At 36.9% G+C, this 27,330-nt stretch overlaps 2 protein-coding genes and 1 long non-coding RNA gene across 3 annotated transcripts; 2 read left to right on the forward strand and 1 right to left on the reverse strand.

Moving 5' to 3' along the window:
- Positions 1 to 987: 987 nt before the first annotated feature.
- On the reverse strand, positions 988 to 16,201 carry BORA (BORA aurora kinase A activator). The gene is made up of 12 exons (XM_012569736.5): positions 16,064 to 16,201; positions 15,329 to 15,499; positions 14,154 to 14,260; positions 11,767 to 11,812; positions 10,291 to 10,372; positions 9,015 to 9,080; positions 8,208 to 8,264; positions 6,486 to 6,703; positions 5,032 to 5,185; positions 3,377 to 3,972; positions 2,865 to 2,996; positions 988 to 1,409 (listed from the first exon to the last, which is right to left on the reverse strand). Exons 2-12 carry the CDS (start codon positions 15,482 to 15,484, stop codon positions 1,224 to 1,226), a joined length of 1,800 nt encoding a protein of 599 aa, XP_012425190.3. The 5' UTR covers positions 15,485 to 15,499; positions 16,064 to 16,201; the 3' UTR covers positions 988 to 1,223.
- Positions 16,202 to 16,379: 178 nt separating this feature from the next.
- MZT1 (mitotic spindle organizing protein 1) lies at positions 16,380 to 20,554 on the forward strand. Its single transcript, NM_001164349.1, is given in 3 exon segments — positions 16,380 to 16,545; positions 18,428 to 18,573; positions 19,998 to 20,554. Coding segments are annotated over 3 exon segments (219 nt in total). The 5' UTR covers positions 16,380 to 16,496; the 3' UTR covers positions 20,022 to 20,554.
- A 3,023-nt stretch (positions 20,555 to 23,577) lies between these two features.
- Positions 23,578 to 23,985, forward strand: LOC140683941 (uncharacterized). The gene is made up of 2 exons (XR_012055612.1): positions 23,578 to 23,716; positions 23,803 to 23,985. It is a non-coding gene; the product is annotated as an uncharacterized lncRNA (long non-coding RNA).
- Positions 23,986 to 27,330: the final 3,345 nt, after the last annotated feature.

The following is a 27,330-nucleotide window of genomic DNA, read 5'->3' on the forward strand; positions in this document are numbered from 1 at the left end:
CAGTGTATCCCTTATCTCTTCTTTCCCTCTTTGTCACTAGCTCCACAAGATTACCACATAGATTTTTCCCCCTATTCACATTTATAAATTCCAGAAGGTTCTTTTAAACAAATACAAGCAAAGTCAACTAAATCTGATTTGATTACAGAAAGGCAGTTCTGGGCTTCTGACCCCCCTCTAAATACATGATTTTAATTAATTTATGGTTTTCTTGAAATTTAATTATTAATACTTCAGGTAATAAATAAAAGGCATGCAAAAGTTAATTATATTTTTAAGGATTTATCTAAATATTTTGGTAATTTCTGTAAGCAACATAATAATAATTATTAAGCATAAGAATGAAGAAAAAGTATAATGGTTTACTTTTCTAGAAGAAAGGCCGCACCATTTTCTTAGTGATAGTACTGAGACCAATGAATCTTATTGCACCTTCTTTAGGTTCCTTCCAAAGAGTACCAGAGCATCAATTTGGACAGAAGTGTTCTTCAGAGACACTGGTAGTGTCAGGTGATCAACTCCGAGTTTAGTACCAATACAATTAACAAAGCAACAACACTATCTTTTAATTTTAAGGTAATACATTTTACTTAAACCTAACATCCCAGATTTCTGTCAAACCAAGGAAAGAGCTGTTAAGAGAATTACTAAACAGCTTATTTTGACATAAAGCTCATTTTATATTTCCAAGAGAACTAAACTTGGCATTTGCTCTCATCACACCCCAGCAGTTCACTTCTGTCCAGTGACTTACTCTTGGTACTAGTGGTAGTATTTATGAAGCCACACAGTATATCTGGTTGAAGAAAAGCAATCCAAAACCACACTAATACCCCTTCCACTTTTTCTTTCCCACAAAGAAGAATTTCCCTCATGCCTTTAGGAGGGATGATTTTACAGACACACTGGTTTCTATGCAAGTTATCCTAGGCTGCTCATGGAAACCACCCTAGTCACAGAAGGAATAAAATTCTGAAAAAAACACTGTTGTTTCTCTGTACCAAATCTAGACACTTTATTTTCAGAAAGAATCACTTAATGACACAAATAAAATTCTTAGTAAGACCCGAAAATCCCACATTATTTAAAAACTCCCTTAATATACACCAAACAATTTATTACATTTGCATTATAAAAGCAAAATAGTATATATAATCCAGATAATTGAGGTCATATGTATAAAAATTAATTAGAAACCACAGAGTAAATTCTCCATCAGAAAACTACATACCATTTTTGTGAAATCCCTGAACTTGATTTTCATTTTTAAGTTTCCAAGCAGAAATGTTGCAAGTTGAATTTTGACCAAATACAGTGCTATGTGTTTTGGCTTTTTGAAAACAGGATTGCTTCTCTGGAGATTTTGTTCTCAGCAATTGATTGTCCTTATGGCTTAAAACAGAGCACTCCTAGGTGAACAAGAAGAAGTTCAGTTTTAAAACAATTTTAACAGAAATTCTCCAAGAAAACAAGATCCAATATTACTAACTGTAAATTTCAAGTATAGTAAGTACCTAAAGTACCAACTCTACCCTTCTGAAATGAGAAAGAAATGAAGTAACACATTTTCTCTACACAGATCTTTGAAACATGCTGTCTGCAAGAAATACCTCATTTCAAGGCTCACATGAATGTCTGAATGAGCCTGACTTGAATCTTTCAGCCAGCAATGTCTGTAATTTTTTCTTTCTTTCTTTCTTTTCATTCCCTGAGGATTCTCAGTTGTGAAGCACTTAATGCCTTGACACTTTACTGCTAATCTAAAATGTAAAATCTGGCTTAGTCAAGACCCAGCAGTTCAAAGACTAACACTGGGAAAAGGCAGCTGCATGACATTGGTAAGTCCTTCTAGGACAGGTTTGATAGCAGACAAGTGATTCTGAAAAGTACTTGCACACATAAAAAGCATGTCCAACAGGGTGACCAGGGCGGGATCTTAGATGAGGATTTTTAGAAGGTAATGACAAAATATCTATCTATTGTTCTTGTAAGGGCACATTTGTCCTGGTCTTAAATGAACAGAGTTTAAAATTTGAAGCCAGTGGTCTGTAAGACACCATCAGTCAGCACTTCCCCTTGGCAGAGAAGTGGCTTTTGGCATGTCACATCCAGAAGTGAAGTTAGGGCTGAATGGGTTTACTTGAGGTTTTTTATAATCTCGTACTAATGGTCAGTACTGTGTCCCCTTGAAGGACTTTGAAGACATAGCAGATCCAAACTACTACGTTTGTAGCACTGTGTGACTGTAATTACTGAGAGGAGATGATCTTTGCTCTCTTCTCCAAAGAAACTAGCCTTCCTTCCAATTCTCTGTAAGAAGTAGAAATCTTTCCTATCAGTCACAAGATCAAGGGGTTAGGAGCTTTGTGCTTTTCAGATAGGTCCTCAAAGGGCTTGTAAAAAGACTGTATCCATGCAGAAAGTTCCCCAGCAAGTCAGCATGCCAGGTATGGTCTAGGACTTGATGTTAAGTTTATAAAAACTAGCAGCAGAGAATTTTCCCCAGAAATGTCCTTCTCCACAGGCACAAGTTTAAAACTTAGCAATAAATGAAGCAGCAAGAACAAAAGAAACAAAAATTAGAGACAGACTACAATAGTCATGAACAGACTCACTACAACTATTCATGCATACATCTCAGTTTCCTCCAAAACAACCTTTACTTTTATCATAAAACATTAATTTTTTTTTGCCAGGTTAAGATATTTGTCCTGCATTTATTCAACATAGTCTCTGAAATGACACTACATTAACATCTTTATTATTATCTGATAGTCTCTTCCCCCAGGCTTCCTGAAACCGAATAAAATGGGGAACCGATGCTTTAAATAGGCAGCCTATCACTTTTGTACCACGACTCCTACCTTTGTTCTAAGCAGCTGAGATTTATTCTGAAACACGATAGTGTTCACATCATTTTCTCTGCAACTGTTTTCAGCCCCTGCAGTATCCATAATGCTGTTTCCACAAGTCTGTGTATTGTAACCACTGTCCACCTGAAATCAAAAAGCAGGGCTTGAAAAACGTACTGTCATTTAACACAAATCCCTCAGATACCTAATATGATTTGCATTTTGATTAGCAGAACTTAATCCAACAAACCAACTATGACTGATTAGTAAAATCAAATTGTAAGCAGGTCTGTCAGCAATAGTTTGGATCAAGTTAAATATTATACTAATGTACATAGCAACACAAAAATAATTACTATGCTAACTCCACTGAAAGAGGGGATGAAGAGAAAGGATAAAATTCACAATACCACCTGTACGTCATACCCAATAAGAGAAAATAACAATTACTTCCAGATTAGTACACGTATTCCAAGTTATGTTGAGCTCAGTTTTACAGAGAAACAAAAAAAATGTATTTTCACCTGAATACTACTGTTATCACAAGGAATTGCGCTGCTTTCTGCAAGAGGTGACATGCACATGCGAGAGCTTTCAATACTGAAAGTAATGCCTGTCATAAAGCTGGTCATTGGTGTATTGCTACTGCCAATTGTTTCTTTCATCCAAGTGTTTTCCTCTGACACTTCAGCTGCATCAGCCATGTCTACAGTATTATTTTCCTTTAAGCCTTCTATATCCTGAAATGATGACAACCTTTGATGACAACCTTCTGAGTGATCTGGTGCAATAGACACAGTTGTCACCACGAGATGTGTACCATGTGCAAAAGTATCACTGTCTTCCTGATGTACGTTTATTCCATTATCCATTTCTGGGAACCGAGCTTCTGCTGGAGAAGTGTTTTCCTTGTCTTCCTCATCATGATTCTCAACTGCAATTGGTATTCTAATGACAGAAGTCTGATATTGGGCAGTTCCTCTACAGGCTCCAAGTCTCATAGGAGAGTAATTTTTAATTGGAGAACAACCATCTATGTAAGGACTCCTTGTACTGGGGGGTGTCATTCTACTTGAGGAAGAAGGAACATCTGGAGAACGAAATGTAAATTTTCTTTGGTCTGAAAAAAAATGAGCAAAGTTTACCTTCTCCTGATATCTCATAGAAAAAATTCATCATTCTCAAGGCCCCGCAGTCCACTGAGTAATTTATAGCAACTACAGAGTATTTCACTGACTGTTGCCTCCCAACCCAAACAAACAAGCAACCCCAAAAACCAAACCCACCACCCAAACATTTCAGCTACCATGGCAAGGGCAAGTTTTTATCCCAACAAATTTCTTTTCTATGATATGGTTTGCTGTATTGGAGACCTTGTATTTTTAAATGTCATTACTATACAGTATTCAAAGGTAAATGGGTGAAGGCTTGTTTAGTGTAGTCCATTAGTCCCCCATTTGTTTTTTCCTAAATGAATGTCAATACACAATCTACAGCAATTTAAATTTTTGGTAGCAATGAAGTTTAAGATCAAACAAGTGAGAAAACACCTGTGCAATCTCCATATATAATGGTGTAAAATATCATTAATCAAAACGTGTAAAAGTCAAGTATACGTATATATAATCATGCCAAACGTGTGCAATCATGTATGAACAAGGCATTGAGCCTTACCAGGTATAGACACAGCATGAAACAGTGACCTTTTCTAGAGCAATAAGGACACAAAATGTTTGTGATTTCTTAATTAGTAATTTAATTTCAAATAATCTTCATGATGGCATGATTTGAAAGCTCAAGCTAAACATTCTTTGCCCATTGATATTAAAATGCTTCCGGCTGGGCCAAATCAGAATTGTAACCCAAGTGACTTCTGGCATGTGACTTTAAAAGCCCTCCTATACTAGATTAAATTAACCCTTTTAACTTTTCTTCATTCTTATTGAGTCTCAATGCCTTCTTCCGAAGTATTTTCCCTAGCTGATCAGTTGCAAGCATAAACATTTCATTGTTTCACATATTTCACGGCTGAACAGCTGATGTGTTATACAGGAGACTGCTGGTCAGCCAAACACAGAAACTCATCTCCAAACAGAAGAACGTTCCACTAAGAATTTAGAAGTTTTTATAATAAAAGTATTACTCAAGATCAAGTAATACATATACAATTAAATCATACCTGAGAGTGGTGTTTTTCTTATGTGAAATGCAATTGGTGAAAAAGCAGGAGAACCATTAGGTACAGGAGACCTCTCTGAAAATGGGGGACTGGTTATACTTCCCAGACTATAAGCTCTTGTTCCTCCCTGAATAGGACTTGATGAAAACTGACCCTTCAGAATAAAAAAAATAATCAAACCCACAGAGCATTATTTTCATAATGTAAACTGTGGCTAATATGTATATATAAAACTGTTCTAACTAAAAGGCTTAATATGGCAGCACTGGGAAAGACTAACCCTTTACAATGACAATCTCTAGTCCATCTTAAATATTCCAATTGTAGCTCTTCACCTGGACCTTATGCCTCCATACAGAGGAAAAGAGCAATGGACACAAACTGTCACCTAATACCAGCTAGGACTATTTTATCCACTATATTTAAGAACTATGAGAAATATAAATAGAGAATTAATGCTATGTGTGCATCTAGTCAAGTGTTTAATCTAAATTTCTTACTCATATCACTGCAGTGGCTGAAAGTCAGCCACTATTTACATATTATATATATTTTAATATAATCCATTCTACTTAATTCAGCAGGAGATACAAAACTGATTGTCTTTAAGAAAAGAGAATGACCTTGCTTAAGACTAGCATGCAAGCAAACAAAAAAAAACCACCAAAAAAACAAACAACAAAAAAACCCCAACCAAACAACAACAACAACAAAAAAAAAAACAAACAGACCAAAACCCACTCACTCACCTCCCCATCACTTCTGGCACTACAGTTATATTGTAGGAATTCTCTTCTAAGTTACTAACTATCCAAGTATAGAAGGTTTTTTCCATGCACTTCCAACTACCAAACAGATGAAAATACATCACCGAAACCACTTTAGCTATGTTCACATGGGGATAAAGTTCATCTTGTTTAATTTAAAAAATGGACATTACATGTTTTGTTCTAATAAATGTCTCCTCATCTGAAAAGTCTGGCCAGTGGGAAAGAAGAAGGCATATTTAGCACTGCACTTCAAAGATCAGCATTTTCTTCCACTCTAAATGAGTTTATGAGATTTAAAGGAAATATAATTACATCCACATGTTCATATCAAATGGTATTGTAGGCAGCCATGAATAGATTTAAACAGGGCTTTTTGTAGACACAGTTTATGAAAAAAAAGGTTTTAACACATTTTCAGCAAGTCTTTTGTATGTTTTAAATCCTACTTCCTTTTCATAACAAAATTAAAACATAATTCCCAATACAAAAGAATAGCAGCATAACAGAATAATTTAAAAGAATAAAAAGTCAGTAATATATTATTTCAAGACTTTTGTTCACATATTTTTTTCAGAATTTGGGAAAAAAAAAAAAAAACAAACAAAAAAAAGCCCCAAAATTTTAATCTAACACCTACTCTCTCGTAACGTACATTCCACAAGGCGTACAAAACAGGCTACTTACTGAACTAGATGTGTCCAGAGGGCTTCTGCACCGGACTGGAGATAATTCTATTGAACAAAGCACTCCAAGTGGCTGACTACCACATGGGCTATGCAAAGAAGGGGACAAACATGCAGATACGTTCCCATTTTCTTCTAAGAACAGCTTTCTTCTGAGTGATGAAGAGCTCAGATTTTCCTGAGACTGATCTGCAAATTCATCAGCTCTAAAATATTCACCTAGAAATGTGGAAAAAAAAAATACATTCCATTACAGAGACATATATGATTAAATTAAAACATTTAATCTAATTTACCAATACAGCAACTAATTAATCTGTTTAGGCACCTATCCCAAAGGATTGCTTTTCATCCCTACAAAGTCACCTCTGGCTACTAAGTGTCATTCCATTTCTGCCTATCATCCCTCAATACTAAAGTCTGAATTAAAAAAAAGAAATACTGGCTTCTATATACTTATTGATCTTTCTCCAGAACTGTATTATTCCTCACATCTGAGCTGTCAAACAGGAATTATTTTACGACCTAAGCAAACTTAGACTCTTTTTCAGGTCTCCCATATGCTTTGATGGTCTTCGTGATACGTCCAGAGGCAAAACAGATTAGAATTTAAGAAATTACAAGTAGTTAGCTGTTTACAGTAGGAAAGCACAAACTAAGACCCATTAAAATATGCTCAGATTTACTAGATTATTTTAGATTTTTTTTTCCTCTTGCTCTATTCTAGTTGAATATTCCCTGTAGTAGAAATTTTTCATGAACTCCCAAAACTATGTATTGATGGAAGCATTTGTTAAGACAAAAACCAGAGGCCAATAAACATGTTCTGCTGGCCCACAGTCATGGTTCTGAATTTCAGCACTGGGATAGGAGCATGCAGCCAAAATGCTCTGAGCTGGCTGTACCCACCTATGAGTTTTAAGATCAGGCCCTTCCAGCCCCCCTGCCTGAGAAGATGGCAGCAATTGCTTGATGTAGATAATCAGACAGTTAATTTGAACTCCTGCCTCCTCACTCTGCAGTCATGGCTTTTTTGCCACCACACGGTTTCTATTCCCCACCATGGTTTCAGGTAGACTAAAGCCAGAGTTACAGCTCAGCTTTACTCAAGGCAAGGCTGGGCTTTGAGACTCCTGGCTGGCATCTATACAAACAGCTCTGCTAAGACAAATTACTGCTCTGTTTGGGAGAGGTACAAGCTATCTAGAATCACAGAGCATCCTGAGTTGGAAGGGACACACAGGGATCATTAAGTCCCAACTCCTGGCCTGCACAGAACCTCTCAAGAGTCACACCATATCCCTGAGAGCATTGTCTAAACACTCTTGAACTCTGCCAGGTTGGTGCTGTGACTATGTCCTTGGGAAGTCTCTTCCAGAGCCCAACCACCCTCTAGGTGAAGAATCTTTTCCTAAAATCCAACCTAAACCTCCTTTGACACAACTTCAGGCCATTCCCACAGGTCCTGTCTGTGGTCACCAGAGAAAAGCAACCAATGCCTGCCCCTTCTCTTCCCTTCATGAGGAATTGTAGAAGGCATGAGGTCCTCCTCAACCTCCTGCAGACAGAACAATTTCCAGTTATGCAGTAACGGTCTATTTAGAATACTTACTTAGAACATTCATTCATTTTCAGTATTTCACAAGACAAATTCAGCCAATAACACAAAACCAAGTTTTCTACTTAGACATTCATAATTAAATTTAGATAGTACATGACATACCTAGTATTTTCTCTAAATTAAAATCCACTGGCAAAGACAGTACTGTCTGACAAGCAGCTGCAACGAATAAAACCAACAAAATTAGCTTAGAGTGACCTTTTAGTAAAGCTGCACAAACAAAAATTCACTTTCAAATTGCACAGCAATTAAGGTATTTAAATTACAGTTGCAATAAGAAAAAGCATTAATTAAAGTATGATTCTGATTTGACAATACTGCATGCAGCACACTAGGCTTAGAAATAAAAACCCAAGCATTTTAAGAATGCCCCTCTAGAGGCTTTTATGTTAACTAAGAAGAGAGGTCTCTGAAGAAGGGAAAGATTCAAAACAAAATGGCAGAAAAATCAAAATACCTTGGGGAAAACCAGTAACTATTTATCTAAAATGATGTTGTTTAAAAGACATAATAAGATTTTGATATTTATTTAGCCTAGAAAATAATCATGATTCTCTAACCCAAAACAATCCAGCCTATTAAAGGTTTTATAAAAATGAAATTTACTTGTAAATCTGAAGCTCACATTTCTTTTTCAATCCACAAAAAATACAGACACTGAGTTGGAAGAAATAGACTTCACGGTCTACAGGGGACTTATTTTTTTACTTGAAAAAATACAACAGAGTATAATAGAATTAAATTCCTATGAGAAATTGATATTAAAATTAACAGTACCATACAGTTCAAGAAGAACTATTTCTACAGTAACTCTAACAAATAATTTCCTTTTGAAATTAAGTATCTATTAAAAATGCATTATTTTTGTTCAGAGAAAGCCTGTAATTTTAAACATTGCCTTTTACTCACCATTGCTTTTCCCAACCTGCAAGCTCAGCTGTCTTCCAATTGGAGAAATGTTATTTATATCTATAGCTGGAAAACATAGACCTTAAATGTAAACAAGCACTGCACATAGTTTTGAAATTAACAACATTAAGTTAGAATACTTAATACAACCAAACAACATTTTTGCATCAGTGTTTGGAAGAGATTAGAAAGGAATACTGAGAAAAGGTCACCATTATATGTATCAAGTGAATTTCAGCATATTTCTGTTCAAAAGAAGTTTAGTGAAGTAGCATCAACATTGCCCAAAACTTTGTCTCCTCCTGTCTCTACATGACAAGAGATTTAAAACAAACTAGTTCATGCTTAGCTAAACAGACTGTGTTCAAGTAAAGCACATTGCCAGAAAATCATTTAGCCTGGACTGGAGAGAGGTAAAAGATACACTTCAATTTTTAATTTTTTTTTTATGTAGCTGAAGAACACAGACTATTTTTCTTTCTCCATTTGCTTTACCAGATTTCAGATTATGTTTTATGTTCTCTGCCCTTAAAGTGACCATCTTACAACTGACATTTAAAAAAAAAAAAACAAACTAGCCACAAGCTGGATCTCCTTGATCAAAAATGTAACAGCTTAGCCTTTCCAAATCTTCCAAAAATCCCCACTTATTTGACTTTCATACCAGGGCATGCTAACAATACAGCTCACATTTTCCATCTTATAATCAATTTGTTCTGTATTCTGCTGGTTATGCATAACATCAATAAGAGAATTAAGAACAAAATCTAAGCTTGTTATAAATTAAACAAACTTACAAAACACACCACTAGTGGCAGTGAACTAGCAGGATGACAACATGAATTTATGCTGCTAGTGAGGGTAAAAGAATACAGAGTTCTATTTCCAATATGCTATATGGTGAGGAAAGCAGTCAGAATAAGAGGATGCACAAATATCTGAAGAGACATGTGAAGTGGAAGACTTGGCTATTACCAGTATCAACACAGTTAATAGTTACAGATACAAAGTTACACGTGTAAATTAAAATGCTTGCAGACAGATTGTTAACAGAGAAAAATTTAAGAACAAAGACCAAGAATAACAAAAAGGAAAATTATATAAGACTTTCAAATAATAATTTTTAAACTAAGAAAGCACTTGGAGACAATCAGTTGTGACATACTTTATATCCCTGGTTCTTAAAATTAATTAAATTGAGGTTGAAAAAAAAATTATCCATGATAATTTCTCCAAAAGCTATATTATTTTGGGTGGACACACAAAAGCAACTTACATTTAGTTGAATTAAACTGAGAAACTTGTTTGCCTTCATGTTCAGTCCAAGGAGAAGGAACTATGAGTTTTTTTGTGAAAAACTGGAGTAGAATAAAAACAAACCATCTCAGAACTTTTTAAAATTTTCAACTTTAATCTTAGACTAGTACCCTGAACAAGAAAAAAAATGTAGAACATTTCATTTTAGGCTGAAAGAGGTTAAAGAAAAAACAATTTGATGACCTCTATGTTCTTTATGACCCATAGTACCTCAGATCTTTCAAGTCTGCAGAGTGAAAACTATACACAAGTTTCATTTAACTGTAATTACTCATTTTAAAAATTGAATTGTCACTACCATGCTTCTTGCATAGTAGTTTAAAAATAATTAGTTCTAAGTTTTCAGTTTGTTAAGTTTTATTTTGACAATTGAGCTATTTTACAGAAGTGACAGACACTGCAGTAACAGTAAAAGAGATAAACCAAGGCTTTTTGGCAACATTATTAGTGTTAGTGTACTTGGCTAAACTGGTTAGTGGTAAAACATTTTTGAGTACTGGCAGTTCAGTTTTTTTCTTGTACCAGAAACTGTCTACTCACAGTTGCACTGAGAAACACCCTGATGCTAAGGAGGCGAACACTATCACAAAGCTTCAAGAAACACATGGCAAATCCTGTTCTCAAATAAATGCAAGATTCAAAAGTAAATGAAAAAAATTCAGCTTGAAACACACAACTATTAAAGGTATAATTTTTATCAGAGTTTCAAGCTGTCCAGCTGCATAATCCATTAGGTTATACCTCACAAAGAGGTAATACCCCTTTTAACACAAGTTTAGAACAACAGAGCATCTTAGCTGCAAGTCAACTACACAGCTCCTTTTTGGAATCATAAAACATTTTTTGTTTGTAGAGACTGAAAGTGATAGACCTGCCTATCAGAGACTTATTTTATTTACTTTTTAAATTGAAAATAACGTTGAAGATTTCTGTAGTGAATATTTTAAACATTTCACGCTTCCTTCTATGCTAGCCAAATGAATAGTAAAAAACAAAATTAAAAATAGATGGCAAAATACAAGCTACTAGAATAAAGTCTTCCATCCAAAAAAGCAGACTTTGGAAGAAATGAAAAAAAAAAAAAATCCACACAAATTCTCCAATATTTCAAAAATGCAGTATCACTCCTACTGTTACTGTAAACCCCCAAATTCTCAATCATTGTTTATAGCCTGAAGTTAGTAAGAGTTATATTACAGCTATATTACCACTAGCCAAGAAAAATGAAATAAAAAAATCTCCTGTTTTGACCTACACGTCTGAAAGAAGAGGGGAAGAAAAGAAGTGTGTGGATTCCAGCTACAACCGCAAGGGATGAGGGTGCAAAATTACTTTCTTACTGAAATAAAATAGGCTTCTGGGTTTTGAAATCCTGTAAAAGATGTAGATCTTTTCTGTAGACAAACCAATATTTGATAGCACAAAGTTTTATTACCTCCTCAATAGCTTTTTGCCTTCTGTCTTCTGTCTCTTTATCCATTCTAAGTAACAAATGAAAAACAACTCAATTATCAAAACTATAACATAAGTAGGAAAAGATGTAAAATCCAGCCACATAATATTTATAGATGCTCAAGAGAAACTTTATAAATTAAATTGCACTAAACTCTAAATCTTATATTTTATTCTTACATGCAATAATCTCATACTATACATTTTTAAATATAAATTCAGTTGATTTGAAAAATATTTGTACCATTTAAAAGTACATAATAGCAAATATTCTGTTTACGCAGCATATCTGGACAAAAAATTAATAATTACTGATCTTCCAAAATAATGTCATATGAAGGTATCATTATTAAAGTTCATATGAGATTAGACTTGTACTATAAAGCAAGCAGACTAAAAAACTGAGGTGTAAGGAATTAAAGGGCAACTGAAAACACTCCTGGAATTTGCATACTCAAATTCCTGACACAGCCCACATTCCTGACAGCCCACTTTCCCAGCACAGGGCTCTCTCTAATCAAATACCCAGTCTGCCACAGCTTCTTCAGTAACATATTTTAGTTCTAACAACGACTATATTTCTTTAAGCAGCTTTTAACTTAATTTAAAAAAAAAAAATATTGTAGTTACTTCAGTTACTTCATGATGTGTGAGATTCTATATTGGCATTTCCTCTAACGGTCACCTTCAAGCTTGACTTTCAGTTACCACAATGTAATTTACTGCAAAATTTTTTTAAGTTTATAAATGTTCATCATTTATAAGCTTCAAAACCACTCAGTACTTTCATTCACAGTTCATAAACCTGAATTGCCCTTGAATAATTTCAGAAATCAGTCAGATACCAAGATAGTACTAGACACACAAGCACACACAGAGGTGACAAATACATGAACTCTCACAGCTCTCTCTCTTTTTATTCTTATCAGACTTAAAATATATCTACAATGTTTGGACACGCCACCTTCTATAACATCTGCCTGATGATGCTAAAGTGACAGCTCAATGGAGGCACTTGCAGAGTTATTGTACCAGAAAAAAAAAAGGATACAATCACTGTGTATTCATTTATATGTATGCACTAAAACATGCAAGCATGGACGCAGCAGATCTACACATAGTCAAAATAGCCTCTTTCTAGTCACAGCAGATGATTTTAAAAAAAATGAACCTTAGTGATTGTGGAACAGTGGAACAAACTGAAAGGACCCACTGAGAGAACGCATGTTTATATCTATAGACCATGCCACTCATCATGACTGGAATTGTCACCCAAGTCATCTCCATTAAAGCTAGTTTGTCTGAGTAAGGTTCCAGAAACAATATAATTAAAACATGGCTTAAGGCTTCAAAATGTACAAAAAGCATTAGTCTGAAACCTACTGGATGCTAAAGGAAGGACAGAAAACATTAAAACCTGGTGATTCAGATACAGTTATAGTCCTACAGCTTCTACTATTCAAAAAGAGAGATGTAGGTTCAGTCAGACACTAAAAACAGTAAGTTATTTCACAGTATTTTTTATGATGAGGGTATCAAAACACTGGAACAGGTTGCTTGGAGTACTTGGAGTAGATGCCCCATCCCTGGAAACATTCAAGATCAAGGTGGATACGACTGAGCAACCTGATCTAGAGAGGACTGGTTTATTATTCTATTCCTGTAGTGCTTCATACCATGAGGAGAAGTTCTTTCTGCAAATTTGTGTCTGAGAAATGTACAGGAGTCTACAGGATTCACCACTAAGGCTCCCCTTGGCATGTCATTCTCTACCACTCGCATGTAAAATTATCTCTCAAGGTAAGCTCCAAACACCGAGACTGTTTTACCCACCCATTTTCCTCATGCAGATTATTTTCAGAGAAGAGAAAAAAGTTGGGATAAGGTCCTCAAACTACTTCAAATAACTAGCACTGGAGCCCCCTCCTTCACATTAAGTCTAATCTATGCCTTCAAAAGAGACTGCTGGGGCTTCCCCAGCTAGTTTCCCCAACATGTCTACCCTTCTGAAGGAGCCCCAGGGACCAAAGAAGCCTCACCAAGGAGCATTCTGAGAAGATAAATTGTGTTGTAACAAGGAGCAGAAGAGGTAGCCTGGTAACGGTCACTGGCAAGACATTTTCTGCTTCCACTAGCTGCTTTTATCTGGTTGTCTTCCAAACTGCAGAGTGGATCAGCAGCTCTTACCATTAAAAGGAAGCAACATGGAGGTAGCCTCATCTAAATATTATATCCACATAATGTAAAAAATTGTGTAAGAAGATTTTAATAAAAAGTCTTTAATGCTATGCTGAAATGTTAATAAAGCAAAAGAACAAGTGTTCTAGTATTAAAGCTAGGTTAGCTGCATAGAAGTAGATTGTAACTTACCTAGCATGGCTCAAATACATTCCCTGGCGTCGAATGTCTTCTGAGTCTATTTCCACAGGATTTATTAGAGCAAGCTGATCAATAGACCATCTGAATTTTCCTGGTGTCTAAAAAAAGAAACAGGCATCTTAATGCTTACTATTCAAAAAAGGAAAAATAAAACCACAGGACAAATCTCAGTGGAACAATACAATCACAGCTTCCATATAGTTTCTGTCAAAAGCAATCAAAAGTGTTTCTATTTAAATGATCTATTCAAAAAGAAGTAAGTCAGGCTTCTTAACCTGCTGGTAGTGGTATTACAAGGCTTAACAACATAATATTAAGCTGGTATTCACAAAATGAGGTGTCATTTTCTTCTCAATTCCTATGGACAGGTCTACTAAAGATGCATAACTTCACACAAACCGAAATTGCTTCTTCAATCCAAACGGTGGTTCCACAAAAACTCAGTATCCTAACCAAAGTTATCCAAATAATAGAGCAGTCTTCCTTTCACTTCCCATTTCTAAGAAGACCAGAGCTGCAATGCCTGTACATTCTGCAATGTCTCCCTCATAAATGCCATACATAGGACACAACAAAATCCAATTCAGAAGAAGCTCCACCCCTTTATTTAATAAAGTACCGTTCAAATATATTTGGAAAATTATCTACCAAGTGAGTATTTTAAGTTTCATTAGCAGATTCACCTCTACTGCTTATCAGAAAATAATTTCAACTGCAAACCAGTATGTAATTTGCAACAAAAAAAAAACCCGAAACAGCTATAGATACACAAAATCATTGACTTGAATACACAAACAGCTCACAACGTAAGTGCAATCAAGTTTTGTTTGCAACCAGCCTACTCAGCATCTAAGTAGAAACTGGTTTTCTGCATTGTAAGCAGGACCAGAGTATCATCAACAACTAGCCTTTATCTACTTTCTACTGGTTTTAGCACCCAATCTCTAATATCTAAAGACAAAATAAATTTAGGCAGGGAGGAAGACTAAGTGGCAATATTAGTATTTAAAAGCAGCATAGTTCTGTGAAGAGAATAAACTCCAAATGCCACCAAAGTTCTTTAGCTTGGTACATATGTTGAAGTACACTAAATAAAATACCCTTAATGCATTTGAAAATATTAGCACTATATCTGTACAGCCACACAACTAACAACTAGATCTTACAGATGAGGATTTCGTTGACTTAAAGACTGAAGGACTGGAAACAATCTGCTCCTGAAGAGTGTAATAATCACTGGGACTTTCAAAAGGATTCAGGATCGTGACTCGTCCGGGAGTTTCTGGTGCTATCTGCATTTTAGCTTCTTCTGTATCACCCATAACACCAACCTATACCTGAAAAACAGGAGAACAAAATTAAGGAAAACAATGAAATCACACTTTTGACATTTTAGGGCCACCTTGAAGGCTTTGGACAGAGAGAATTAATAATTTGAAAGCACTAGCAACATTTCAAAAACGGAGTTAGCTATAGGTTGGACTTAATGACATAAAGTTCATAAATAAGTCTGGTACGAATTACAAATTACAATTACAAACAAACAGAAACTACGAAGATGAGTTAAGAAAGAACGTGAAAAGAGGGATTAAGAAAAACCAAGCAAACACCCCAATAAGGGCAAAACAACAAGGAAACAAGCCAAAAATCCAACAAACAAACAAACAAAACCCAACTAAGCACCAGAAGTGACCAAGCAGCCCCAGAGGCCAGGGCAGCAATAACGCCCCGGGCGGCTCCCGCTCCTCCCGGGCGCTAAAACCGCCCGCCCTCCGCCTCAACGGGCCGGGGGCGGCCCGGCCCTCGCGGGGCTGCGGCAGGGGGGCTGCGGCAGGGGGCGCCTCCCGGGCCCCGCCCGCCAAGGGGACGGGTGCCCCGGGGGAAGCGGCCCCGCTGAGCACCTTCTCACGTTTCTCCCCGGGACGGTGCCACCGCGCCGAGCCGCTCGCCGCTCTCCCAAGCCCCGCCGCCGCGGAGGCGCTGCCGGGCGAGCCGGGAATGCCGAGAACGCGGGCACAGCCCGCTGCTGCTGCTGCTGCCGCCGTTACCCGGCCCCGGCCGCCGCCGCGCCGCTCCCGCCGCCGCCGCGCCGAGTGGCCCTTTAACCAGCCCCGCCCCCTCTGCGGCTTCTGACCAATCACGGAGCGCGGTGTGCGCCGTCGGGCCAATGGCAGGGCTGCCACTATCTCGAACGGGCCAATCGCCAGCGCCTCCGCCGCACGAATTCAAAGCAAGCCCGCCCCCGCCGCGCTCGCGCTGCGCCGGGCCGTCACGTGGGGCTGGCGGGCCCGGGCGTGCGCGGCGCGTTCCGGTTCCGGGCGCGGTTGGGTCGCCATGGCGAGCAATGCCGCCAGCCTGAACGCCGTGAGGGAGACCATGGACGGTGCGTGACACCCCCGGGCAGCCACGGCTGAGGGAGAGGGGACGCCTGGCCCCGCCGTGGGCCGTGCACATAGGCGCCTCACTGGGGAAGAGGGGCGCGGGTTGCGGCTGCCGAATGATGCAGCGTGTAGTTTTTGTTTTACTTCGTGTCAGTTGGCGAAACAGCTCAACCCCCGCAGAGGGAGTGCCTTTGGAATTGGCGTGGCTTTTCCTTTTTATGGTTTTGTTTATTTTTTAATTCGCTAGGTATTTAACATAGAATATTAGGGGTTTTTTAGTGTCTGTATGTATTTATATATGCGTGTAGACATATATATATTTGCTCTTGTTTCCCGTTATTTGTAACGGTTGCTGTAAATGCCGTGCCTGGGGCTGGCAGTGCGCGGGAGGGGGAGGAGGGAGCGGCGCTGGGCCGGGGTCAGCGGCAGCGCCCGCACCGACCGAGCCCCGGCGATTTGTTCTTCTTCGTGGCTCATGTCAGAAAAACAAAGTACGCTGCAAAAAAAAAAAAAAAAAAAAAAAAAAACTCAAAACAGCCCAAACTACAGTACAGTGAAAAAGCTGTGAGAACGGTAGTCAGTCCTGCAGAGCTAAAATGGATTCTGATATGGGAAAAAAGCAACAACAAACCCCAAATTCAGGTACTGTTGTGGGATGGGGAATGTGAGAGAAGGTGTACTGGGAAATACTTTGTACACTGATAAACCATGAGAAACGTGAGCAGGGGAGTGAAGTTCCGGTGCTCACTTTCAGCCTGACTGGAAAGGCTGAGGAATCTAAGGATGGCATGTTTTGGAATTGTTTCTCACTGTAGTGTGAAACTCTGGAATTCCACAAAACGTCTATACCAAAAGCTTATACGCAGGGTGGAAATCTGTTGAGGGTTGTTAAATGTGGAGCCTTTCTCTGAAAATGCCCTAATGAAGGGAGTAGAGGCTAGGGAGAATGTTTCAGGGATAGTACTATGAATTTGTTATTTTCTCAGCATCTTCCCTTCTCTTGAAGTTACAGCTGCTGTTACAAAAGGGTTTTTTGATACAGGCTTTCATGAGTTGAACTGGTGTAAAAATTACCATTTCAGCCACTGATCTTCATGCTCTGACCTGCTGCTGGTAGCAAGGCAGGACTAGCAGGATCATTATGGCTCCTCTGATGCTGCAAGAGGGTAAAACCATTTTGTGCAGATAGAGAGTGACTTTTTGGGGAAGGACAAAGAATATAAGTTCTGGTAACTGTACTTGACAAATTCACTCTTTCAGGAATGATTTCGACAGGAGGGACAACAGGCAGACTTAAAGACAAAGTAAGGCTTTGGAGAATAGATAGGGAAAGTGCGCTAATGTTCAGATTAATGTTCAGTTACACAGGCTTCCTGTGTAGCTATGAGTATATTTTATTTAGGATAGATACATAAATTTAGCAGTTGTTGTCTGCAAAGTTGTTAAGAGCTCAGAATTGTTGTGGAGAAACTGCTGCGTCTCTCTGCCAAAGACACTGCCTCAACACCTAAACATTAGAAAGGACTTCATCAGTATCTGGAGTCCAAAAGCACAGTGTTCTTATAGCCCACCTTTTACCTAATTGGAAGGCGTGTTAATTGTTGAATGTTTCGCTTATTTTTTTTTTTTTTTTACTCTTTCAAAACCAATTATCCAATATTAAATTTCCTGAACCAGGAAAGCATGGTGTGTATGTTAGAAGCTGTAGGTTTTAGCTTATGCTGGAAGGTTGAGCATAAACACTGTTGCAAGCAGCAAAGGACACCTGCTATGTTCACACTGTAGAAATGCTGTAGAATCTAAATGTTGATGAAGAACAGTCTTGATCATTGAAATTTCATAGTCTGTAGGAATTAAAGCGCGTTCATTTTTTTTCTTTTGCAGTTCTGTTTGAGATTTCAAGAATATTAAACACTGGCTTGGATATGGAGACATTGTCTATTTGTGTGCGGCTTTGTGAACAAGGAATAAATCCAGAAGCTTTATCTTCTGTTATTAAAGAACTGCGGAAGGCTACAGAAGCTCTAAAGGTAATGCTCTAGTTTAAAAAGCTTATAAATCTCTTCTTAAGAGTCAGATGCACATGCAATTTGCTATACTTCAGTTTGCAGATTGTAGTTTGATATAACTCATTTTAGCTGTTCAAGAGAGGAGGCAATAAAAACAACTCAACATGAAACAGGAAATGGTACAAATAAAATTTTTCTTAAAAATACAATAATTAGACTCTTTTGAAGAAAAAAAACCACAACCAAAACTCCTAAGTTTTTATTATAGTTTCCATTTGTCCCCTTACCTGCATAATATCACAAATAGATTTTTCCTTTAACCAATACCCCCTCATTATTACAGCCTCAGGTTTAACAGTATGCAGTACTTGTAAACGGGAACACGCAGCTTGTTAACATCATCATAATATACTGCTTTTCCTCCTTTAACCTGTGCTTTGAGTCTTTCCAAAGACCAGAAAGAGGAAATTTCATTATTTGTATATATATATATATATATATATATATATATATATATATATATATATATATATATATAGGGTTTTTCATATATGTGTATTTACCTGTTTAACTAGTAGAGGGGTAACCATGGTTTTTAAAACAAATTTTACTTGCATTTTAAAGGAATATCATTCTTTACTGTCTAGCTAAACATCACAGTCAGGTTTTTTTTATTACTGCATCTTATATTTGGCTATTTTTGAGAGGTGAAAGGGGAAACCTATATCTTGCTTCTATTCTGGAAGACTGCATACTTCATTTTTAACTTAACATTTTTCTATGCTCATGCATATTTTGTATTTGTGTCTATGCTTAAAGGTATTCCTACATATGCATTTAACTGTATATAAATATTTGAGAGCTGTGTTACTTCTTCCATTGCTTTCACTAGTTTCCCATTCCTGTTGCTCTCCTTTGCCTGTTTGTCCCATAACTGCTTTAAAATCTACCAATGTCAGTCTTGAACAACTGTGGCTTGTTGACTGTAGTTATTCAGTGATAAAAATACTAATATTCTTAATTAAATAATTGTTAGTGTGATTTATGCAGTTATGAATGGCATCGTTCTTCTGAGTTTTGTTTCAATAACTAATCTGTATGAATTGGGTAATAATTGCCATTAATTATGTAAACTCCAGAGGTAACTACATTTATGCATTTGAGCATTTCTTGAAATTATTAGGGTAAAATGTACAAGATAAAAGCTGCTCAACCACAGGATGTAGCACAAGTAAACAACAGTGGCTCTTTTAGTAAAGGTAATGACAGTTGACAGCATTATTTTTTAGAAAATAGTAGTGTTCATTAGAAAAAATTTCTTAAGTAGCTTTTTTTTTTAGACCCCTAAGTTCTCTAGGTAAATTTAAGAAGCTAGAAGAAAATATTTAATTTAATCTACATGGTGTCTCTTTTAGTGACGTGGGATTTTTTTTTTCTGTTTCTAGGCTGCTGAAAATATGACAGGCTGACATGGGAGAAGATCTCTGCATGAGCAGAATGCGAAGTTAAACTTATCAGGAGCTCTGAAGATTGCCGCTATTAAGAACAAAAAATGAAATAAGTGTATGTGAAGGTTTCAGAGTACTTCCGTTATACTTTTCAAAAGAATGGTGTATATAAGAGCTTTGAAAAGTTTTTAAAAAGTCCACCAGTAATATTATTGGTATTTTTGTGAACTGTTTGTGAATGAGTGCAGTTGTTTTTCTCTGGCATCCTGTACATTTAAAATCACACCAGGTATTGTACATTGTTGAATTTACTAGTGTGTACCAAAAAATTGTTTTAGAATGAGTGTAGTTTTGTTAATGCATCCTTTAGAAGAGGTAGTATGCCACGGGTTTTACCTTTTGCTTTGATGAAAAGCTACATGTGCAATTTTAGTCTTGCTTTATTGTCCAGATGGGAATGAAGCCCATAGTGACTTTATTTTAGAGCACAAGCAGTAACTTAAGTCTCAAGCTGAAAGTAATAAATAAAGCAATTTTTTTACTAATGTAGGTCATGAATTGTGCTTTTGATTTCAATTGAAATTGCTGGGAAAAATGTTTAACTTAGATAACCAAAGTTCTTCAGCTGTCCATGTAGATTTGTATATAAATTTAAATTCTAGATGAAATGGAATGTTTCACAGTGAGCAGATGCTACATTTGTTACATATGTTCTGACTGTAGGCTCTAAAAATATTAACGCTATATTGTTACTGTAATACAATAGTCAGTGCATACATGAGAAGCATCTGATTTGGTTGATGAGTATCAGTAAGTCTTAAACAGCTGCTTGGTACAGGAATGTCTTCTCATTTAGCACTGGAAACCTTCACTGATGCCCAAAGAGGTATTAATGTCCAGTAAGTATCTCTGCACCCAGGAATTGTACTTTGTAAGAAGATAGTTTCTTGTGTATTCTTCATCTGCTGCTGTGTAAGTTTTTGGGGAGTTTTCAAAGGCTTTTGGGTTTTGTTTTTTTTTTTTTGTTATGCTGTTTTCAAAGTGTAGCACTAATGGGACCTAAAGTAACCTGCAGAGTTAACAGGGCAAAGCACATTTGGAAATGAACCTGGAATCTCAGTTAAGCCAAAAGTTATATTTGTGCAGAGATAAAAAGTTAGTTTTACTTGAAGAGTTTACATCATAAACACTCTGGATCATAGCTCTGCAAAAAACAATAAAGGAAACAAAATACTTCATATTGCTGACAAAGAGAATAGAAAAATATTTATATTGCACTGAATCACTTGCCTTTATTTCCAGTTAGCCTGGCCAAAGCATTCCAGGAAGATGCTGTAAATAACCAAACTGGGGAATTTTTAAGTGGTTTCATTTTGCACACTCACAGCAGCAATTTACAAAGCACTTTAAATGTTCATAGCCTGGATATTGACTGTATGAAAAGATATCAACAATTAAATTTATCTTTGGAAATCTGGAAATTCAGTAAAATACCCTGAAAAGTCCAGGTCAGATCAGCACAAATGAGCAGTTAGCTCTCTTACTTAATTTTCTCTAGACTCAGTGCTACATGTCAAAAATGAGAAAAGACTTGGGGAGCATTCTTGCTGGTCTCAGGAGTCAATCTCAGTCTATGAGATTTCCCTTGTGTAACTTGAACTCTGAAAATTTTCTGTGAACTATAGCGAATGTACCCAAAATAATAATGAAACTCAATTAGAATATATGTTTCTGCTGCTGTGTTTCCTTTTCCTCTGTAGCCAAATCTTTGGGTAATACAGGAAGTCGGATGACTTCCCTTGAATGTCACTCTTTTGATTAGTTTTATGTATTTCCAGGTTTTTTACTAACTTGGTAGCTTGATTTTGGTTTGGGTTCAGTGTCCTTGAAGTGCTTAAAACTACCTTGCAACTGCAATGATAATTTATACATAATTTATAAAATTATATCTAATTCTTGAACTGTCCAGTAAAGTGCATTTACCATTTTACCGTTGGTAAGCTTACAGCTTTTATGCATTTAGGCATTTTCTGGCAGACCATTTGTCCTGCAGAATTACAGAAGAAGGGCATGTCTTTGACATTCAAAACCCCAATTTGATGTCTATAAAATTAAAAGTGCAGTATTTTCATTATTAAGTGTAGCTAAATTGTAACATTGGTTACTTAATGTACTAAAGGGAGAACATGTTGCTTCTTAAGGTGGTGTAAGAGAACTTCTGACTGCTTTTGGTTCAGGGTACCATCCATAACAAATGCATTAAGTATTTTTTTCTTCTTCCTGGTGAGAAATAAAAAAAAAATATCTCTCATAGGAAGCTTCGTACTGGAAATACTGGGAGTGCAGGGTAAGTCTATCACTTTAATAGCATCCCCACTATGTGAACATGAGTGCTGAGGCTTGGCAGTGATGACTGAGAAGTCTTGGCTGCATTTGTAACACACATCACCTTTTACTGCATTTAACCAAGAAGCGGAGCAAGCAGTACGTGCTTTTCCTCTGTGATCCTTAATTACATGCTCTTGGAATTCTAGAGAAGATAAACATAGGACTGGCTATACAGGTCCTGACAAAAGTTGTTTCTTCTAACACAATAGCTTCTTTTGGTAGTCAAAGGCAGCTGCCTTAGGAAGGATTAGAACAATGCAAGCATGTTTGGTTGCTTCTCTTCTGTGTTCTCCTGGCTTCTGAATGTCTTCTATTCCAGGCTTTCCTGAACATTGTATAGTTTGTCTATTTAGTAATTTTCAATGCTATTTTTTCCAGTAGTTGTCTAGTTTCCTTTGGACTATATATGCTTCCTGAGTAACAGCAGCCTTTCTCAATTAATGTCTGTTGCATAAAAAATTGCCACTTCTTGTTCATTTTGAGCCTATTTTTCACTAGTTTAATGTCCTTTGAACTGTAAACCTTTATCTATCATGCCATGTTTCTGCAGATACCTAAGTCACCTTTAAATTTCATCATCTAAACTGAAATGCTTTAGTATTTGAGTGACCAAACATGTGGAGTAGCTTCTGTATTTACTGTCCTTTGAAACTTTTCTGCCTGTCATATATTATTTTCTGAAAAGGGAACCAACACTACACACTTCAGCCATGCAGCTAAGTACTAGTCTTCTTGATTACTTTCTTTTCTTTATTCCTTCCTAATATTTGACTTGCTTTTTAAGTTGATCTGAATGTTGAGCTGTTTTCATGGCATTATCTATGGTTCCTACTACTCTTTAGTAGACTGAGAAGCTCAGAGGTTATTTTTTCATGTGGAAACTATGATTATTTATATCTACGTGTATAATTTATTTGTTTGTGCTGAATTGCATCTGCCACTTTTTCCTAATCAATCTTCCATGTGTTTCTCCAGTTCATCGCAGTTTGCTAGTAATCTTGCTACCATCACTAATTTTATCGTTGGGAAATTTTGTTGCTTTATTCCTTTTTTGAGGTTAATTATAAGTAAGTCATGCAGCACACAATGTATCAAACACTGCAGAGGACAACTGGTGACCTGGGGCAGGAGCTGACCATTTATTTTCATTCATTTTCAGTGATTGTGAATAAAATGCATCATCCTTACACCACATGTCTTCAGTGTCACATACAACAACTCTCACTGTGAGAGTTTAAGCACAGTTACGAATCTAGTCCTGCAGAGAGCATGGCATGCTTGATAATTATCAGGATCCCCAATGTTCTTTCCCACCTGCTGCTCTCTAGGTGAGAAAATAACTGGTTCAATCCTAGATTTGCTTTTGGATTCAATCAACTAGTTCCTTCTGAGTTTAACTTGTGCACTGTTGCAGGCATACTTCATTCCAGAGACTGCTCCCAGCAGGCTGCTTACCAGAGCCTTCTCTTCTTCCCCAGCACTTTCCACCTTCAAACATCCCATCTGTTTTTACATGCTCATAGTTCCATGCTATAGAAACACTGCAGTCTTTATTATTTTAATAAACTGTAAATTAAAAGGCACAAAAAATGACAATGACTTAAGACTCAGCAGTGATCTGTGATACAGTATGGCTGTAGACAACCTGCTTTAAAGAGATCTAATGCTGAACAGAGGGGCTTTACATTACTATGTGTGATGGGACTCTGGCAGCTTACTTTACTTTGAAGAGTCTACTCTGAATCACAAATATTACTGTTTAATTAAAGTTTGAAAATGTGGTTTCAAAGAATGAAGGGTATATCAAAGTAATTTCAACTTTTAAAAGTGAGGGCAAAGAGAGAGCTGCAGACCAGTCACCTCACATAACAGCAAACATCCAGCTGGTAAATTTGGGATTGTATCAGCAAAGAATGAAAGATAAAGTCAAAGTAAAAAGAGACAGAATGAGAGGAAATGGCTATTACAGAATGTATTTTTACAAAAAATAGCTTCATCGAGTAGAAATAGTGAAGTAAAACCATAGTGCTGTCTATTTGCTGCTTCCAGACCCACTGTTTATACTTCAAGAAAGCACGAGGATAATTTAAATGAAGCCATAAAACTCTTTAGGGATGGGAGAGCAGGCCTGAAAGAGGTCTCAAAGCCCTCGGGGGGTGTGCAGGTTCTCAAAGAGAAGTTGAGAAGAGACATAATGACCCTAGTTATGCTCTTGAACATAAGTCTTGTGGGTCATCTTTTTAACCTTACAGAGAAAACCAGGTTCAGTAGGTGTTACTGGAGAAATCAAACATTAAAAGTAAGGCACAGCTTCCTAGGAGTGAAAGTAAGTAAACTTTGACATGGTATATTAGGGAAATGACAACTGGCTACTGCTTGATATTGTTAAAATGAAATTAATTCCAAAAGACGTGCTTTAATCCAGCTTCTGGGGCAAAGTCTACGATACCTCTCTGTGGGATGTCAGAGAGGCTGGCTGTAGCAGTTCCTTTGGACTGCAGAGTCTGTGAAGGGCAGTGTAAAACAGCTCTAAGTAATGTGAAGAAAATTAGGAATTATTTAGGATGGCTATCAGTGATGTTTCTGTCAGTAAGACAAATGGAAGCCTGATTTCCAAGATATTTGAATGTTGCCTGATCAAAAAAACCCAAACATCACAACCGTTAATTATCTGCGCTGGAAATCTGGAATATATTGAGTCTAGGCACTTTTATTATCACTTTATAAATATTCTTATTTTTTCACCTCCAATTTTCACATGTACAAAGAGACTGGCTCATGAAAATGGATCTCTGAAAGAGCTCAGTGCTGTCATTATGTAGGTGAGTGGGAGTTTAATGTTCAAATTTAACTTTCAGTGAAGGAGATGGAAAATTAAGGAGTGAAGATGATACCCGGCTGTACTGTGGTTACCCAGGGAAGCAGCCAGGAGCAACCCTTAGTAGGGAAGGAGGCCTTAGGAGGGTGAAGAGGCTGAGGAACATCCCAGCTTGAATTTATTTATGATTATTTTGTTTGTACACCAGAGACAAAATTAGTATATTTGAAGATACCAACAGTTATTTTCCTATTTAATGTACAGGAGATAGAGGAAGGGGAGACTTTAGTGGTCACACTGCCTTGGCGTTTGGCCTTGAAGCTAGTAAGACAATAATGCTGCCAACCCCCCCTGCACTGCTGTCTGTTGTAGCTGGTGAGGATGCGACTGGAAGGAGGTGAGTTATCAGCTCTCACTCTGTTCTACTTTCCTGGGCTACTGGAAAAGCTTCTCATGACATTTCATCTTGCATTCTTAGAAAGCTGCTCCATATACGCCCTGGTTTTCCTCCCAAGCCAGTTTATAGAGGTATATGGTTGTGAACAGGATTAATTATAATTTTTTGAGGGGGCAGCTAATCAAGGACAGAGAAATAGTCTCATTCCTGTGATCAGTGAACTTGTATTGAATTCAAAGCCTATAGTAAGTAGCAGGTAGTTATTTACTGTTTGTGATTCACATCTGTGAAAACCCCAGGATGTTAAAATGATATGCACATAATGCTGATATCAGTGGCTGACTGTTCTCATTAGATGACTTCATAGCAGCTGTTCCTTTTTTAGACATGTTGGGCCAGATTCAGCGTTGACCCTCTAAAGTTTCATAAAGGTTGGTGAAAATAGCAATAGAGCACATGAATCAACAGGGAATATGGCCTTTGTTCATCTTAACTATGGCTGGATGGGGGAAATCCTCTAATTTTCATATGGAGGACGCTCTAGTTAAAATAGGTTGTTTTCCTTCACCTAAATGTTAAAAAATAACAATAATTAAAATAAAAAGGAAAATTATTTTACTAAAACACCAAAGATCTCCTTCAGTGTAGTTTTGTAATTTGTCATTCTATGTGTCTTGTGCTTCCATTTATCTTCTGTGAGTTAGATTTTCTGACAACTACATCTGCCACAATTCATTATTTTCCTCTCTCCTCTCCCCTCAATTTTAATTCTCTCATTAGAGAGGGTCAGGCTTCAATGTTTTCCAATTTCTCAGCAGTCATTTCTACAATATTTCCTCAAGATAATCAAGCACTATTCAATAATAGTTTTCTTGGAGACTGATTTTTCTGCTGGAAATAGTTTTGATAGAACTGTTTTGATTGCTCATCATATGTGCACAACTATGAGTGAAAGTGGAGTTGTGCAATACCCTGCATGCTCAAATCTACTCAGTGTCCTGGTGCACAAGCATCTTTATTTAGGTATCTCTAAGATACATCTAGAATGTTGTGCAATGTAGATATCCAATGTGTTGGTATATGTATGCCAGTGTTGTTTATAGAGAGATCACATAAATATAAGAGATATCCTTCATTCTTCTAAAATACATCTTTTATTTATGTTTTGCTACTACTGTCCTGTTATGTGTCCAGGTCACATTTGGCATTTGTTTTTAGTTTTAGCAAAAAATTTCTAGGAAAAAAAAAAACACAGGCAGTACTTTGTCCTAATTTCAACTTATTTGGCTTTATCTGTCCCAGCATCTGAGATGATCAGCAGGCAGAACCTGATTTGTGTTACATACCTTGATATCCACAAAAAAATGACTATTTTCTCTGTGCAACAATTAAAGTTTGCTGCTTAATTATTTTAATGAGAGAGTACCATTATCATACATGTTCTTTGTGTTTATGTCAGTAATTTTTTAAGCCCTTCCAATATTTTTAAAACAAAAAGTAGGAAATTTTTTTTTTCCCAGTAATGGAAGTATTACTGGCAAAAAGTTGCATATTCCACTAGATGGCAGGCAAACATTTGCAACCACTGCTGCAGCATTGTAAAATATCCCTCTATTAGTTTTGTATGGATTCTAATAAATGGTATTTTAGAATCAATTTCCAGTTTAATGAAGGACTGGTGCAATTTAACCTTTTGATTTATTTTAAAAACATTTTAAATCATAGAA

Source organism: Taeniopygia guttata, chromosome 1, assembly GCF_048771995.1.
Source record: "Taeniopygia guttata chromosome 1, bTaeGut7.mat, whole genome shotgun sequence".
In the NCBI taxonomy this organism is placed as follows: domain Eukaryota; kingdom Metazoa; phylum Chordata; class Aves; order Passeriformes; family Estrildidae; genus Taeniopygia; species Taeniopygia guttata.